The 17,202-nt window shown below is 54.0% G+C and overlaps 1 protein-coding gene across 4 annotated transcripts in view; it reads right to left on the bottom strand.

Annotated features, from left to right (window-relative positions):
* The window catches only part of EBF2 (EBF transcription factor 2), a 197,407-nt gene extending 189,888 nt beyond the window's left edge, over positions 1-7,519 (bottom strand). For 3 of the 4 annotated variants that reach the window (XM_007466179.1, XM_007466177.1, XM_007466178.1), the window contains exons 1-5: positions 7,053-7,183; positions 4,347-4,503; positions 3,223-3,286; positions 2,883-2,938; positions 2,289-2,362 (exon numbers count right to left, since the gene is read on the bottom strand). In XM_007466179.1, coding sequence (XP_007466241.1) covers positions 2,289-2,362; positions 2,883-2,938; positions 3,223-3,286; positions 4,347-4,503; positions 7,053-7,183 — 482 coding nt within the window. Of the gene's footprint in view, positions 1-2,288; positions 2,363-2,882; positions 2,939-3,222; positions 3,287-4,346; positions 4,504-7,052 lie in introns of all 4 variants that reach the window. The other variant, XM_007466176.1, reaches the window with a different exon arrangement.
* Positions 7,520-17,202: the final 9,683 nt, after the last annotated feature.

Below are 17,202 nucleotides of genomic sequence, written 5' to 3'. Positions count from 1 at the left end.
GAAGAGCGGAGAGGAGACCATTGGGGAAGGGAGAGAAAAGTTATACCTAAAAGAGATTTATTTTGTTGCCGCCTAAAAGCTAAACACCAGTTTATGAGCTTTTTTACTAAAGATTACAGAACACAAAACCATTCAGGAAAATTCCCAGGTATGCCCAAGAACACCTTGCAAATGAAACTAAGTGTGTGCAGTACCCACTGAGAAACAGAGCATCTGATTCATCCCTTAATCACTGACTGTGATAACTGACTCTTAAAATGTGAGAGAAGGAACTTTGTTCCCTGAAAACAGTCAACCAGCTCTGACTGACAGATTGAATGGGAACTTCCCTTTTAGATGCACCCAATACTTGCCATCACCCCAGCTCATCCCCCAAAACACACACACACACACACACACACACACACACTACAGACACAGTACCCATCCCATGGATCATTTATTTACCCACAGTTAATATTTGTTTTAAATTCTAGTTTGGGAAGAAAATAGAGCGTCTTCCCACGTCTCAAATGCAGAAAAGTTACAGTACATTAAATTTTTATATTGTATTACTAATGCAGACTAAACTACAGGCTTTAAAAATTGATGCTGCTACTTAAACAGCATAAAATGAGGAGGATTTGATTGGGCTTAAAAAAATAAAAATGTCAGCCTTAACTACAGCTGGAAAGGGCATGCAAGTATTATTTAAAGTGATAGGTATAATTTGTCAGACAATGGGCCAGATTTAGGTTTTGTTTTCTTTTCCTTTAAGAAGATAATCTCTCCAAACAAAGACATTTAAAAGTAGAAAGAAGAATTTTTTTAAAAAAACCTGCCTTTCACTTAGCCAACCAAATAAAAGTGTTCTGACTATTTAAACTAGGTACTACATGCAAGTTCATCTTGGAATTGTATTTTCTTTCTGAATGTACCTATCAAGGGGCCCTGGGATAACCGAGTAGCCATTTGCTTACCCCACTGTCCCACACCTCACCCAGCTACTCAGGAGAGGAAGCCTCGAGTCCCCTCAGCTGAGGCCACTGGCAGAGTTGAACTTTGCAGTTGGCAAAGTTTGTTTTTCTAATACTTGGTCAAAACCAAAACAAACATGTCTGATTGTTATGGTTTCTTCCTGACTGCATGAGGAGGGAGACGGGGCTGCCGGGAGCTGCCCATAAAACAGTCTAAACTAAATCAGACTGCCTGCAGTTACCCACAGTCTGGAGTTGGAAGACATTCACTGAAGCAACAGTGGAGTAAGGAAGAATTGAGGCTTTCTCTCCAATCAGAGATTTTGGAGGAAGAAAAATGTGCATGGAATAGCATTTAAATTTTTATAATAAAATAACCACCTCTTCCCAGAGTTTCCTTTCTATAGCTTTTCTCCTTTGCTGTGGGATTCCCCCATAACCAGCACATATTAGGCACTCAATAAACATTTATTGAAAGAATGAATAAATGTACGGGTTAATTTTTTTTTTTTTTAATTTTCTTCTGCTCCAGCAGAAGGACTCGAAATGGATTGGTCTCAGAAGAGAAGATGGGAAAAGGTGTAGGAATTCGACTTAGACTGCACCTTTCACAACTTGGCCCTCAGAATCCAGCTGCTGCTCCAGACCTCGTACCTCCCCGGTTGGGGTCCTCTCCCCCACTTCCTCCCATCCACAGGTGGTGAACCCGACTGCTCTTTCTAGCCGGTAGTTCCTCCTGACCTAAGAAACTCCCGTGGCTCGGGAAATCTAGGAAAAGCAACTTCCTGGACGAAGAAAACGCTTCTGCGTCACAGACAGGTGCCTTAGCTGGGGGGCAAGGGGTAGCGCCCCCAAATCGGGCCGTTCCATCCCCTGCGGTGGTCGCCCGCCCAGACTGCCAGTCGTTCCAGGACCTTGACTCGGTAACTCCACAAGTGGCCCCTCCTGTGCATCTACCCCTAGCGGGTCGGACCGGCGGGGCTTGGACCGCGACCGACTCAGGGAAAGCCCCCGATCCCAAACTTGACCCGCGGCTGCCCAGCCCCTCCCCGCGCTGCCGCCGACCGCTGGACAGCGGACCTTCCACGGAGCACAGGAAACTCCTGAGACGCCTGGGGGTGGAATCCTGAGTGGTTCTGGGTTTCCTGTTCGACTCCCAACCGATCTGCTCTTAGAATCTGTCTTTTAAGGAGGCAAGCCCGGGCGAGGCCGCCCGCTCCGCGCGCCAGCGCTCGCGAAGGTCAGCGCCCGAGACGCACGCGAGCCAGCGCGCCGGGCGCAGCTCACCTGCCCCGCGCTCCGGCAAAGCCTGCAGGAAAACACGGCTCTTACCTGCACATCACTTCGTGTGTCAGGAGAACTCGGCACATTTCCGGATTCTTATTTTGTCCCTCGTAAGCTATGGGCTGCGAAGGAGGCGGGGGCAGGGTGGGGAGATACGAGGGAGTGGAGGGACAAAGAAAAGGGGACTTAAGAGCGAGCACAAAATCAGGTTTCCTCTCTCTGCCCGCTACTTCCTCGGGAGCGCCCGCTGGCAGCACAGACTGAGCTGTGGCCTGGTTAACTCGAGCGAAATAGTAAGAGAAAAGTTTGCCCTGGTGAGGACATATTTCTTGCAAGAGGGAATATCTGGGGCGGGGGGGGGGCTGAATCTCCCAATAATTGTTTCCCCTCTTCAACCCTTTGCTCACCTACTCCCATCTCCAGAGTCTCCCCAGCTAGAAAGACAGGACAATTGGGGAGTGAGAGGGAACATTTATTTTTCCAGAGCAGACAAAGTGTGGGTTTCTGTGGAGGGGCTGTGAAGACTGACCCAGGAAATCGCGGAGGGTAGGGGGAGGTCAGAGACAGGCCAGAGGGGGGAGGGGGCAGGACGGAGGGCCCCACCCCCCCACCCCCGCGAGAGGAGGGGACAGCCGGGCTCACCTGCTTGGTGACCGAGTCGATGAGCCTTACGTACAGGTCCTGCTCCGTGCGGACACCTGCCGGGGAGGCAGGAGGGCGCGAGGTGAGGGCCGCGGAGCCCCGCCCGGGCATCCCAAACCTGTCCCGCCGTGGAGCCCGGGCCCGAGCGCAGGCGGAGCCGTCCTGGGGGCAGACACCACCGGCCCGCCCCCGCCCCCGCCCCCGCCCCCGGCCCTGAGCGAGCCTCCCGCAGCCCTGCTCTCCCCAGGCCTGGAGCCCGCCTGCCGGTGACCGCGACAAGGTCAACTGCCTTCCTTGGAAAGAGGAACAAGCGGGCGCCGCGGGCACTCAGGGCGCTCACCGTTGCTATAGAGGAGCTGTAACTTGTAGTGGGTGCCGTTGTTGGTCTTCTCGTTGCCTTGTTCCTGAAAAGACAGAGTCCCTTGCTTTCCAGACCCCAAAAAGGAGAGAGAGGGGGCTTCCCTAACCCCCTTCCCACTGCCTTTCTCCCAGTCACCGGGCGGCTTTGAACAGCCCCCTGCCCAGGTCCGGGTCAAAGGGCAGGAGCATCTGCCGCTGTCCAAGCTCCAAAACTTTCCAAGGCTGGTGGTCACTGGACCCTCTCCAACCGTCTGTCCCTCCCCCTTAAAAATGCCCTCAGAAGCGCGACCCCGGAGCTGGGGCCACCGGACACTATGTCCAGGCTGCCTTTAAACAGGCCCCACCCAACCTGTCGGGTACTGCCTGTCCTGCAGAAAGGTGAGGGGACCTGTCACTTGGAAGAGCAGCATTTGGCCCTGTCCCGCCAGGACCGCAGCCTTGGAGCCACTAGCTCAGGGACCCACGTCCGGGTTCAAGAAGAACCTTGGGAAGAGCCGGCTCCAAAGCTTGAACGGTACAGCTGAAGAGATGGAGGCCCAGAGAGAGCAAGAGACTTTCCTTTCCTCCCACATCAGCTTCGTTTGAGATAAAATCCAGTGCCCATACCGGGGCCTGGGCAGGGGCAGGCACTGCCTTGGGAACCAGAGTGGAAGAGAAGGCTGGGGGTGGAGGGGCAAGGCTGGGCTATGGGTTTCCGCCTTGTACCTATCTAACCCACTCCGCCGTGCTGGCAGGTGCAAAATAATAATAATAAAAAAATAATAACCCGGAGAAGGGCAGTGGCGGCTTTGAGTATACGTTTAAACTATGCTCTAGTTGGAAGGACTTTGCTCCGTGGTCAGTCCGTGCCCAGTCTCTGCTAATGATCCAGAAGCCGGGTGCGCAGAGCCACAAGCGCCGCTGCAGCGGGATGTGCGGGCGGAGAGTGCCGGCGGGAGAAGCTGCGGGGAAATTGACTGAATTAAGGGCTAGGGGTGAGAAGCCTCGATTTATCATCCCTGCTGATGTGAGCGGAAAAGTGTCGGGAGTGACAGATGGGATCTTTAGTGCTTTGCAAGGAGGTAGTTATTAGGCCGCGAGGGGAAGAGGGGGACCTCCGCTTACTTTGTCGTTCTCCACAAAGTCTACGAAGGCGGTGCGCTCTATCTCCACCGGCTGCCCCTGCCTGTCGTAGAGCGCCAGGACGAAGTGAAAGAAGTTGGATTTCCTCAAGTTGGAAGGAGGCTGCTTCTCAAAGTGGGCCCGGGACAGGGCTACCCCGCTGCGCACGAAGAGACACGGGGGACACCAGACACGGGGAAGGAGAGAAAGACACGAAGTTACCAACACGCCCACGCGACATCGCAGAGGGTCAAGGGTCCATGTCCCGGTCCAGGCTTCTGAACCCCTCGGGCGCTTTTTTCTGTTAGGATTAAGAAGCGGGGACTCCTTAGAGGAGTCACAGTGGCCACGGGGGTCGTCGGATAGCGGGGCCCACGACTCTGGACTTTGCCACCGCCAGCCGTTCCAGCCTCCAGACATCTCATGCCCAGTAGCTCAATGTCCGGCCTTTAGTGGAGACCAAGGAATCGCGACTGCAGGCCAAAGCCCGCAGGGTCCCCCCGAGACGGCGGCCCAAATCTTGTCGTTGTGCCGCCCCAATCTTCCTCTTCCCGCCGCCGACCGGGTCAGGATTCGGAGCTGGGCCCGAGGGGTAGGGGACGAAGCGCCTCGTTATTTTTGAACAAGTGACCCTTTTCCTTCATCTTCATTGGAGTGATCTGTCCTGGCACTACTGCCCACAACGCACCACCCGCCAAGCTATCTCGGAGAGGCGGTGGGAGAGAACGCCCTGGGGGCGGATGGGAAGCCCAGAGGCCAAGTCACGGTCCTACAGGGAGAGGCCTCACCTCCTGCTTCCCTCGCTCTGCCGAAAAGTTGCGGCAGGTACAGTGGCAGGGCAGAATCCCCCTCGACCAGTACTAGCGATCGAAGACCACCGCGGACGACATAATACTGAGGACCCTCTTCCGAAAAGTTGCGCCAGGGACAGTGGCAGGGCAGAATCCCCCTCGACCAGTACTAGCGATCGAAGACCACCGCGGACGACATAATACTGAGGACCCCGCCCCTAGAACTGCTGAGCTTGGAGAAGCCGAAAAGTTGAGGCAGAGCGCGTCCTCGCCTGGGGCCGAGAGTCTCCCCGCTGTAGCCGCATCTCTGGACGGCGCCGGCCAAACACGCTGACCGCGAAAGCCGTGTTGGAGGACCCGACAGGCGCCCTGAAGCGTGTTGAGTATGTGCACACACCTCCCTGCCGACCTGTCGCGGCCGGGAACAAACTGGTCGCCAGATCACATTTAACGGGAGACTCGGGGTCCAGGCGAGCAGGCAGATGGACGGAGCTGCTCCGGGGCGCTGGGGTCGCGGGGCGTCCTGCCCCAGGGCGCGAGCACTTTCCCTCTTTTGAAGGGTGTAAAATTTTGACTAGACTCCCCCAACGGACAGCCTGTTCCAACTTTCACAATTACTTGATCTGGGAAAGGAGGAAAGTAGGGGAGGTGTCTTTCAGAGCTCGGCTAGGGAACTGCGCCGTGGAGACCAGTCTGCGGCGCTGCCTGGTTTCCCTCAGCCCGTAGCCCAGCGAGTCCCCAGACGGCTGCGGAAAGCCGCCGCCACGGCGTGCCATCTGCTGAAGGACACTGGCGCCCCCCCGGGCTCGGGCAGGTGGGAGGTAGCCGCCGCCTGCCCCGCTCTCCTGAGCGATGCGCCTTTTGCTTCCTCTCGTCCAAGGGTGGCGGCCCGGTTCGCTCTACCCGGGACACCTAGAGTCCTGGCCTGGAAAGGAGTAATTTCTCTGCGTGATGTCGGGACTGCGAGGGGCATGGCCAGGAGAGTGGATAGAGAGGCGTCAGTGCTGGGTAGAAATCTTGGGGCTAAGGGGGCTGTCTCTCGCAGACAAGGTCGTGGAGATCACAAACCTCAGCTCAATAGTGGTGGTGAGGGAGGGGAAGCAGAATGTCTTCATGGGGTGGCAGCCTAGAGAAGGCACTTACTACGTCAGCAGGAGAATGCTCACAAACAAAGTCAAGTTCAGGGACCAGCAAAACTAGAGGCTTGTGATCCCTGCGTTTGCGGTGCGTCTCCTTTCTTCCGTGACTCTTTCTACTGTTACTCCTTCGTCTTTTCTCTTTAGTCTCTTCTCTACCCTCACCCCCGCCTCCGTGCATCTAGTCCACTGTCTTCTCTCTGCGCGCGTACCCTCCAGCCTGCCCCCCTCCCAGGGCACCCGGCCGCTCTGCCTTCCCAGGCAGGCACTCCGGCCTCTCCTGCTCCATCTGGCCTTGGGCCCTCGGCCTCCAAGAATTGGCCGGCAAGATGCGGGAGGAGAGGCGCTCGTAAGCAGCTGGGCGAGACCCGGGAGTCGCCGGGAAGCGGCTCTCCTCTAGCGGCCGCCGCTGCCGGCTCCGGTCCTCAAGCTCTGCTCCTGGCTGGGCCCGCCTCGCAGAGCTAGGGGCTGCGCTAAGAGGCATCAGATACTACTTTGTTGTTTTTCCTCCCAAAGAGTAGTCTGTGGGGAAGGAGTGGGGCATCCAGGCAGTTCAGAAACTCGAGTGTTGGCTGCGGGATAAGTGTTCCCCTAACTGCGGCGACCTGCCTGCCGGAGGGCGAGCCCTAGCGCGCGGGGCCGGGGCGGCAGATGCTGGGGAGAGCGAGCGCGAGCGCGAGCAGCGAGGGGGGTGACACACACACACAGAGAAAGACAGTGAAAGCGAGGGAGCGAACAAGCGAGAGATTGCGAGCATAATCATTGTGCGGCCGTCTCGTTACCTCTGCGCAGCGACATTGGCGTCCACCACGCCGACATTCCGGACCCAGGACCTGACCGAATCCATCTCGGCGCCCAGCGATTTCTCTTTCAGAGCTGGTCCTCTTCCTAAAGTATCTTGGATCCCAAACATTTAAAAAGTCTGATCTACTGTCGCTTTAAAAATGAGTTACAACGCTGTCCTCACTGTTCCCAACGTTGTCACCAAACCGTCTCCTCCAAAGCAATCCAGGAAAAGGGATCAAGTGCCGAAGTTTGAGTCTCTCTTGTGAAAAAAAAATTTAAAAAGATAACCCGTCCTTTGCTTCCACGCGTGAGGTGCGGACTGATGTAGTTAAAGTTTGGGTTATATCCTCCTCAAGTTCAGATCTGCCGCCTCAGGCCCTCCGCCCTAGGTCTCTCGCATCCTTCCAGTGGCAGCGCTGCCTCAAGAAAGTGATCACAATTTTGAAGCATCACCTGTTCTGGGAGAAACAGGAGGAGATTGATGGCTGCCTAATCTCTCCCCTTCCTCCTGGTCCCCCACCCCCCTTCCCTGCTCCTCCCCACCGCTCCAATTTAGAAAAAAAAAAAAAAAAAAAAAAAAAAAAATCCCCAACAGGATCAGTTGTGAAAGGAAGGGGAAGACCCGGAGCCGAGAGGAGGCGGTGGCTGCGAGCGCTGCGGAGCCGGGCTACAGCAGCTCGCCCGCCCCATGAATGGGTTACTACGGCCCTGGCCGCGGAAGGCGGAGCCGCGGCCCGATAAGGAGCCTCATTTGCATGGACGCTCGGGATTGGCCGGCGCTGGGCAGGCCCGGCCGACGTCCTTTGGCGGCGCGCGCCCCGCTCGGCGTTGCCTGGAGTCCGGGAGGTGAAAGGGGACAGAAAGCTGCGGGCCCTGGGTCCTAGCCCGAACCCTATGTGCGTGCGTGAGATGAGGGTCCGCAAATCCTGCACTGAAGCGGGGTAGCACAGCCCTGCCGGCTGGTACGCGCCGGCTCAGTCTGGTCGCGGGAGCGGGAGGCTTCCATGGATCCTGCCTCTAAATGCAGATTTTTGTAGCCTGCGGGAGGGGAGGCGTATTCATTCCCGGGGCTTGGGTTCTGTGTGCAGGTTTGTGAAGAAGCGGAGTGTGACCGCATGTACTTATGTTTGGTGCAAACGTTCCCGAGAGCAACCCAGTTTCCCTGAACGGCTCTCCCAAGTCTCCTGGAGTTACTTGGTGACACTCAGGTTTTGTGTGCGGTTTACAAGTTGAGAGACAAGGATATATGAATGAAGTCGGGGGTGGGGACGAACAAGGCTCAAGTGCTATTCAAATAAACAGTGTCGGGGGAAACGGTCAAAGAGCTAAGGAAAATACCCCCGGGCGGACGCGAGCGGGAGTTGCACCCGTGCAGATGAGAGGTTGCTGACAGATCGTGGCAGGCTGAGTGCTAGAGCTGCCCTGCCTTGTCCCGGGAGCCCCCTCCTGTCCCCAGTCCCCCCACCCCCCGCCCAGTTCCCGAAACCCGGGGGAGCCAGCAGAGGAGCTGCTGGGAGGCAGCGGGGGAGTCGCGGAAACTTTGCCCAAGGCGCGCGGTCGCCGCGGTGCTGGCCGCGGGCTGATGATGGCCGGGAGACGGCTGCAGCTCCGCTAAACAGCTGAAACTCTAGGCGGCTTTTTAACTACGCCGGGCAGCTCGCAGTGCCTATTAAAACTCCTCCTGGCTGGGTGTTATTTTCTTGCTTCTCCTTTTGTATTCTGATCTGCGCATAGATCTGCTACTGAAATCTAGAACACCAGCGCGAAAACAGATTTGAAGACAATGAATGCAAATCTGTGCTCAAAGACCATCTGCCGTGGAGGAGACAAATCAGCTGTTCCGCAGTTCGAGCGACGGTGCCCGAGCCTCCCGGCCTCATTACCGAGAGGGCCTTGGCGAAAGCCTGGATTTCATTCAGGAGACTTCCCCCCCCCCCCCCACTTAGGACTCAAATTTGAGTGTGAATTGCCTCCCGACCAGATCCCATAGGTGTGTAGGTGAGCGCTCACAAATGAACTGCGAGAGTTTGCCGCTAGAGGACACAGCGCCTTGCAACTCGTTTGCCTGGGCGGACAGGAAGCTCGCACTTTCAGAAATGCCGCTCTCCTGAGAAAGGGACGGATCCGCGCCTCCACTCTACCCCTGGGGCAAACCGCGACCTGACTGCGGGGACGGATAGCGCTCAGGAAGCGCATGTCTTTACTGCGGAGATTCTCTTGAAAACCGATGGGGAGGAGGAGAGGGTGCCCTGACCCTCTTTACACAAACCCGGATCCTGGGATTGGGGAGGTTGATGGTGGGGGTAGAGGGCGTAGAGACCGTGAAGTCCCCGCCTCTGGGTTGTGTAGACTGTGGCACCCCGACTCCAGGGCTCTGGATTGGCCTCATTGGACAAGAGGGGCAGAGGGAGCCATAAGGGCAACTGGGCATAAGAATATGGAACGGGACTGTTGTAAAAGCCAAGTAAGATAGGAGTTGTCCAAAGAAGGAAAAAGGACGGTGGGAGGAAAACTGGTAGGATGCAACTGACTACTTTGTTTCAGCTAGGCAATTCTCTATTGTATGCAGATTTTACCGGTAATTTCAGTCCCTGCAAAAACTAACCGCCCGGAGTCTTCTACCCCGGCCTCACTCTCTTTGTAAATCTCTCTAAACCTCAAGTAACCACCTACCCCCATCCTCATCCTCGGGCTGTGCCCGGCGGAGCCAGTGGGCTCCTTGGCGCAGAGTGTTGAACAGCCCGTGAGCCCCTCAAGACGTGTTGAGGAGCCCGGCGATTTTTGTTTTTCAGGGGGCCTCTGACCTGCAGCATCTCGTACCAGGAGAGGTACGGGGCACAGCCCCGAGGGGCCGCGAGGCAGCCGTGGGCCCAGGCCTGGCCCGGACCGTCTTCCCCTCGGGCCCGTGTTGGCTGGGGTTAAAGGGCAGACCCGGGGTCGAGGACACTGGCTCTCCTCTCCCGCAACAGCTGCTACCCAAACTTATGCCCCTCAGGAAGCGAATGAATGGGTTCTTTCTCCCGGGTCCCTGCTGCCCTCCCCAGAGCAGACCCACCGCACCCCACCTCCCAGAGTCGAGTTTAGGGGCCGTGGTGCTCTGCTGGGTGGCAGTTTAAAACACCGTGGCCCCGGAACTATGACCTGGGTGTAGCGGGGAGCCGCACCGCTCCTCGCGGGCTCGACTACCGCACTGGGCGATCGGGGCGAACGGCCGCCAAGATGCCGCGGGCCCTGTGGGCTTCGAGCCGCGGGCGCCGAAGTTCCCTCCAGGCTGGGACGGAGTTCCCTGGCTAGCGCCGGGAGGGGGGTGGAGGGGGCCAGGAGTGGGGGAGCAGCCTTGGGCCCCGCAAGGCGGCGCTTCGGCCTTCGCGGAGCAGGGAGCGTCTCTGCCCCCCGAGTTGGGTTTAAATAGCTTCGTGTGGGTATTCGGGAGGGGTGGGCGCACAGTCGGCCACGCGCGCCGAGGAGGAACGCGGGTTAGTGAGAGTGAGCGGCAGTGGCTGCGCCTGGAGGGTCTCTCGCCTCTCTCTCGCCTCCGGCGACCCCCGAACAAACCTTTTCGAGCACGCCACACAAAACCCGCCCTGAGCCGCACGGGGGCCCGACAGGAGCTGCTGCGGCCCGGGGAAAGGCCGGCCCGGAGGGCGTGAGGTGCCTGCGCGCCCCTCCCGGTCTCCGGCCCGCCAGCTTCGTTCCGCCCCTGGCCGGGGTCGAGAAAATCCGAGATGAACATTATTAAAATGCTTCCCGACCATCTAGTTACATAAAACCGAGGCGGGGGTGGTGTTATTCCGTCTTTTACTCTGTCCCCTCCTTTGTTCGCTCTTCCCAATGAACCCCGGGGTATTTTCCCCCGTTCCTGTTTCATATCTGCATCTCGGTGCGCTATGTTCAATTTCCTCCCGATTGGCTGTAAGGCCCATTTCGCCCAGTCTCTCCTGGGCGCCGCGTCTCTCCTCCGGGTCAGAGGTTCGAGCTTTTCTTTAGAAAATTGCTCTCTGGGCCTAGTTCTCGTCCAGCATGGCCCTGAGGTGAAATCGGAGGTGTGAGAACGCTTCCCTCCCACAGCCCGACCTCCACCCCCAGGCCCCAGACACACACGCGGCGCCGGGGTCTAAGCAACCCGACGGACAGAGCCTGACTAGTACCCAGGGAATGAGATCCACAGGGACAGTCAGTCTGGGTTTGATAAATGAAATAAGCAGCCGTCTCTTCGGACGTGAATTTTCAAATTTGTTTGTTTTTAGTCGGCACCTTTGATTTTTATTTGTCCGAGTAGAAATAGCTTTGTCACCATCTCGGGACCCTGACGAATATTTAGCTCACAGTGTGCTCCATGAAATAATTTTTTAAAATATACAACTCTCCTCTCTCCCACTTCAAATTTTAACTTTACATCAGTGAACTATCCAAATCCACTAACTCCATTCCAAATGTCTTACTGAAATTGGACTTGAATGCTCCATAAATGAGAATTTCCAGGGACGGTGGGGGGGGGGCGGCGGAGAAACTACGGTGTTCACAAATGTGCTACAAATATTTCACAAGGACTGCACCATCCATACCGAACAGAGCCCTTTTAGGACAATTTAGTAAGAATTTAGATTCTCTTCCTGATTTGCTTTTACATACTGAAGGGGATTTTACATACTGAAGAGCTACAGAAACACGGAGGCGTCGAAAAACACTTTCTAGACCCACGATGTGCCACCCAGGCCAGTCGAAATGGACTAAGGGAGCCAGAGTTGGTTCTATCCTAACAACCAACAACTCCAGAAAATCTCTTCCTCCTCTCTCTCCTCTTTTTCTTCCTCTTCTTTTCTCTCCCGCCCCCTCTCCCCCCTCAGAAATACCCTTCCCTCCCATTTCCTTGTTCCGGGAGTGCCGAGCGAGCGAGGGAGCCGAGGCAGAGATGCGGGAAGGTCAAGAGAACAAATGTTTGGAGCGGCGGCCGCGTTTGGGCGTTCGGAGCGCGGACATCGGAGCAGAGCCCGCGGTGTGTGTGTGTGTCGGGGGACAGGTGATCCGTAGGGAGAGCAGTGCCTGGTGCGGCCTCCACGCGCACCTGGGGACCTGATTTCCTGGGTGCATTGGGTGGCATGCTAGTCAAGCCCCGGGTTTGGGCTGTGCTGGGGTAAACCGGCCGGTTGCAGTCCCTTCCAGGAAGCTGCGCACCAAGGCGGTGGCACTCCGTCACCGCGGTATTAAGGCGCAGCGATCTAGGGGCGAATTGACCCTCACTAAGAGGCCCAATCGAGCAAGTGTCCACGCAGAATAGGGCTGAGAGGAAGGCACAAACGAACGGAGGCAGGACGTTTACCCAACACTGCCTGGCTCTGCCAGTCACTTTCTCACCCTTAAACTTGACAGCCACACTTGAAGCGGTACCTATTTGCCCCCCATTTTACAGTTGAATGAAATGAGGATGGGAGATGACAAGTAGCATCTCAGCTGAGAAGTAGGGAACAAAGACCCCTGCCGTGTCCCACTTCCAAGGCAACACAATGGCGAGCAGTTTAAGGCCTTTAAACAGAAAAAGTTCAACGTGACTCCTCCCCGCCGTTTTTCGGTTTCTCCGCTCAATTGAGGGGAAGATATCTGAGGAGCTGCTCCGAAGTGCCCCCCTCTTTTCCTAGTGGTCCCCGCCCCGCCTCCCCCCGCCAGCCGGCAAGGGAAAGCCCTCGAGACCCGCCAGCTCCCTCCCCGCTCGCTGCGGAGGTGTGAACGATGTGCTGATTATTCACATTTTTGCCGAGCGTACACTCCGCCGCGGCCGGCGGCGCCACATTTCGCACGTACACGCACGTACACACTTGTACACGCGCGCTCCGCGGCCCCGCACTCTGCGTGAAGGGGCATCGCGCCCCGCACCCCAAGAACCCCCTCCTTGGCTAGGGGAGGGGTGACAATAGGGTCCCACCCTCCCTTGCACAGGCCGCCTCTTCCTCCAAGCCCCAGAAACACAGTCTTGGCTTCCAGATCCAACTTTCTTCTCCATAATACACTTGCCTTCCCAACTCCCCCTCCTGGATTATGTGGGGGGAGGCGGGAATGGGTACAGCTACAGATATGGCACCAGCTAGAATATCATTCCATTGGGCACCAGGCTACCTCCTCCTCCAGCACACAGACTCCACTGTCACCTCCACGCACACCACACACCTTGGCGACAAGAGAGAAAAGCGGGGAAAAGGCACTTGAGTAAAAGGCATGCTTTCACGTTGTCCTTAACGGTGTAAACTGGACTTCTAGCTCTGGGATCTCCTCAAACACGGCCCAAGGCCTAGAAATTCCATTTCTGGCTTATGGGAACCCACCTCCGCACCTCCAAGGAGCCGGACAAGCTTTTCAGGATGGGAGGGTCCAGGGTCAGGAAACCTCAGAACCGGCTGGGAAAACAGCTAGCTCGCCGGGCTGTGTGGCTCCGTCCCACCCTCGAAGGGGCGACAGAATTTCCACTTACTCTGGCTTCTAGGAGGAGACCAGGCAGGGGTCGCGGTGCTTGAGGTGTCCCGCGTGGGAACAGTCTCGAGGGCCCGGAAGCGCTTCGAACAGTATTTTGGGCAATGCCGGTCGCGCCCTATAGGGGGCGCTGGACTAAAGGCCGTAAAACCCTCACAACTGCCGCACTTTCTGCAGCTCTGACGCGGGGCAAGTTGGAGCGCACCCGTGGTTCCTACAGGGCGAGGCAGCGTGAAGGAGAAACTCTTCCGGCTTTGGTGTCCTCAGACCCAGGTTAGAGCCACTCATTTACTGATTAGATCTTGGGCATTTGAGCTGACTTGTCGGAGCCTCAGTTTCCTAATGGGTAAAATGGAGGTGTTATTCCTTTGAGCCACAGTTTTCTTATTGGTAAAATGGGGATATTTATTCCCCCAGAGCTTCACTTGCCTTATGGACAAGAAGACAGCTTCGGTGAAAATATCCGGCACGTAGTGGGTGTTCAATAAACGCCGGTTTCCCTTCACCATCTGCATCTGTAAAATGAGCAGGATGATGTTGGCTTACTGTACATCACTAGGTCCTGTGAGTCCCCTATGGGGATGGTTTCCTCCCACCACCCCACCCCACGCCACCCCGCCTGTGAGCTCCTTGAGCAGGAATTCTGACTTGCTTGTCTTAGCTCCTTGGCCTGCAAGGGCTGGTTTCCGCAGTGCGAGCTCAGTTTTTTGTTTTTTTTTTTTAACATGGACTTTCTCTAGGCAAGTGCTTTGGAACCTATTTGGTGCCCACAGAGGGCATGGAAGGCACCCGATGAAAGTGCTTTCCCGGGGAGGGTCTGGGACTTCCTAGGAGTCTGCGATGGGGGCCCAGCGCTGCCTTTTCCCACCGCAGTGGACTGATCGTACCCAGAACGCGAGCGCGGTTGGCTCTGGGGCCGCTGCAGGTGGGCAGGCATTACGGAAACCCCCAGAGAATTGAAGAAAATCGCGAGGCGTTCTGGAAAGGTCCTCCCGTTGGTGCGGCAAACACCAGTTGATTGGTGGGTCACAGGGGAACCGGGAGCCCCTCCCCGCCCTGCGCCCTCCGCGGGGCACGCGGCTCTCCAGGCGCTGCATGCGGTCTCCGTGTCCGCAGAGCTGAACTCCCGGAGCAGCGCTTTCCAGAATCGGCGTTCAGCGAAGCTGGGCAGGGAAACCAAGGGGCGAAAGAAACCAGACGCAGTGAGCCTGGGGGTGGCAGAAAAGGAGGCTGGGGGCCCCGGGGGAAGAGAGAGGTTCCAAAATTTTATATTCCATAGGACTAAAGCCTCCTAGAAGCTCCTTTTTAATTGCAACTTTTAGGCAAAAGCACTGCATGTTCAATGCAGAAAAGTATGTATGGAAACAAACAAAACAACAACAAAAGAAACAACAACCCCTAATGACACTAACAAAAAACGGTTGTTAATATTTGGGTGGGTTTTCTCTCAACCTTTCTTGCTTATTTCTATATGCTGATTTGTAACTTTTCTGTTCACTTAACATAGCATATTTTTCCATACCACTGAATATTTTCCTACAGTAACGTTTAATATTGGCATTATATTTCATTATCCAGAAAAGAGACACTATAAATTGTTTAACCAATTGCTGTTGTTGAATATTTAAGTTATTTCTAATTTTTCACCATTATAAATAACACTGTGATGAACATCTTTGTAGTTGTTGCTTTTCACATACTATAATTCCTTCCTTGAGATAAAGTCTTAGAAGTAAACTTGCAAAATCAAGGGCTATGCATTTTTCTTAAGCCTTGTTACAGATTGATAAATTGTCCTCTGGAAAGACAATATTTACTCTCTCCCTGCCCCCACCCTCAATTTTCCTCAATCTTGGAAGCTATTTTCTTGTTTTAAAATTTTGTCAATTTGTTGGATTGGAAATGTCTTTTGATATTTAAAAAAAATTTTTAATTAATCTTTATTTTTGGCTGTGTTGGGTCTTCGTTGCTGCACGCGGGCTTTCTCTAGTTGCGGGGAGCGGGGCCTACTCTTCACTGAGGTGTGCACGATTCTCATTGTGGTGACTTCTCTTGTTGCGGAGCACAGGCTCTAGACACACAGGCTTCAGTAGTTGTGACGTGTGAGCTCAGTAGTTTTGGCTTGCAAGCTCTAGAGCTCAGCCTCAATAGTTGTGGCGCCTGGGCTTAGTTGCTCTGCAGCATGTGGGATCTTCCCAGACCTGCGCTTGAACTGGTGTCCACTGCATTGGCAGGCTGATTCGTAACCACTGTGCCACCAGGGAAGCCCTGATATTTTTATTTGAAATTTATTTGTATTTTATGAATTTCCAGTAAGGAGAAATTGTTTTTCATTCTTCTTCTTTTTTTTGCCATTGTACATTTTGGGGGAGTTACAAGTTCTTATTCTATTAAGATATTACATTTTAATTTATCATATATGTTACAAATATTTCCCCAATCTTTGTTTGCCCTTCATTTTATTTATGGTAATTTTTTGGTGGCAGATATAGATGTATTTAAAATTTTTTAATCTCTAAGTAACAAAATAACAGTGGTTTAAATGATAAAGACACTTAATTATCTGACATAACAAGAAGTCTGGGGGTAGATGGCCCCAAGTTAGGAGTACCACTCACTAATGCCATTAACTACCTGGTTCTTTTGCTCTTCATCCCTTTGTCCTTTGCATGCTGAGTTTTTTGTTTTATATTTTTTTACATCTTGATTGGATTATAATTGCTTTACAATGTTGTGTTAGTTTCTGCCATACAACAAAGTGAATCCGCTATAGGTATACCTATATCCCCTCCCTCTTGAGCCTCCCTCTCACCCTCCCCATCCCACCCCTCTAGATGGTCACAAAGCACTGAGCTGATCTCCCTGTGTTATACAGCAGCTTCCCACTAGCTATCTATTTTACACATGGTAGTGTATATATGTCAACGCTACTCTCTCAATTTGTCCCACCCTCCCCATCCCCCACTGTGTCCACAAAGCCATTCTCTACGTCCGCATCTCTATTCCTGCCCTGCCTCTAGGTTCATCAGTGTCTCATGGTGGTGAGATTGTTGATGTAGCTGCAGACACCATAGCACAAATTCAAGGCAGGAAGCAAGAGGAACAGAGGTACCAGAAGATTCTGTCCCTTTGTATAACTAAGTAAAAGCTTTTCCTGAAACATCCCTTATGTCTCCTTTGCTATAATTAAGTTAATGGATATCCACAGTCAGATAGGTAGCTGAGAAAGAAGTACCCACTTTTCCACCCTCTATGTGATAGGCCTCAGAGCTGGGGATTGAAAATGGCAGTGGGATTAGGCAATCAATCGAGCCCACCATAAAAAAGTGTCTTTAAATCATATGTAGTTAAATCCACCCATCTTTTCCATTATAATATTCCCCCTTTTGTGTCATTCTCAGGTAATCCTTCCCCATTCTAAAATAACTTAAATATTAACTTATATTTTCTTATGATTTCTTTTTCCATTAAAATTTTTTCCCTCAGTAAGTAGATTTCTTTGTTGTGGTCTTGGTTCCACTTTCACCAGTAAGCACCAAAGTCTTAGAAGACTAATTTAAATAGAAGGTTAGTTATAGATACATTTAAATATTTAATTCACTCATTATTTTATTCAAAACGTCTTTGCTATTTATATATCAACTACGTGCCGTCTGGAATTTATTTTGGTTATGTTATGAGGTG

The sequence above is a fragment of the Lipotes vexillifer genome, unplaced genomic scaffold, assembly GCF_000442215.2.
Source record: "Lipotes vexillifer unplaced genomic scaffold, Lipotes_vexillifer_v1.1 scaffold308, whole genome shotgun sequence".
Classification (NCBI taxonomy): domain Eukaryota; kingdom Metazoa; phylum Chordata; class Mammalia; order Artiodactyla; family Lipotidae; genus Lipotes; species Lipotes vexillifer.
Note: the sequence above shows the minus strand (reverse complement) of the source record. Positions and strands in the feature narration are given on the sequence as shown.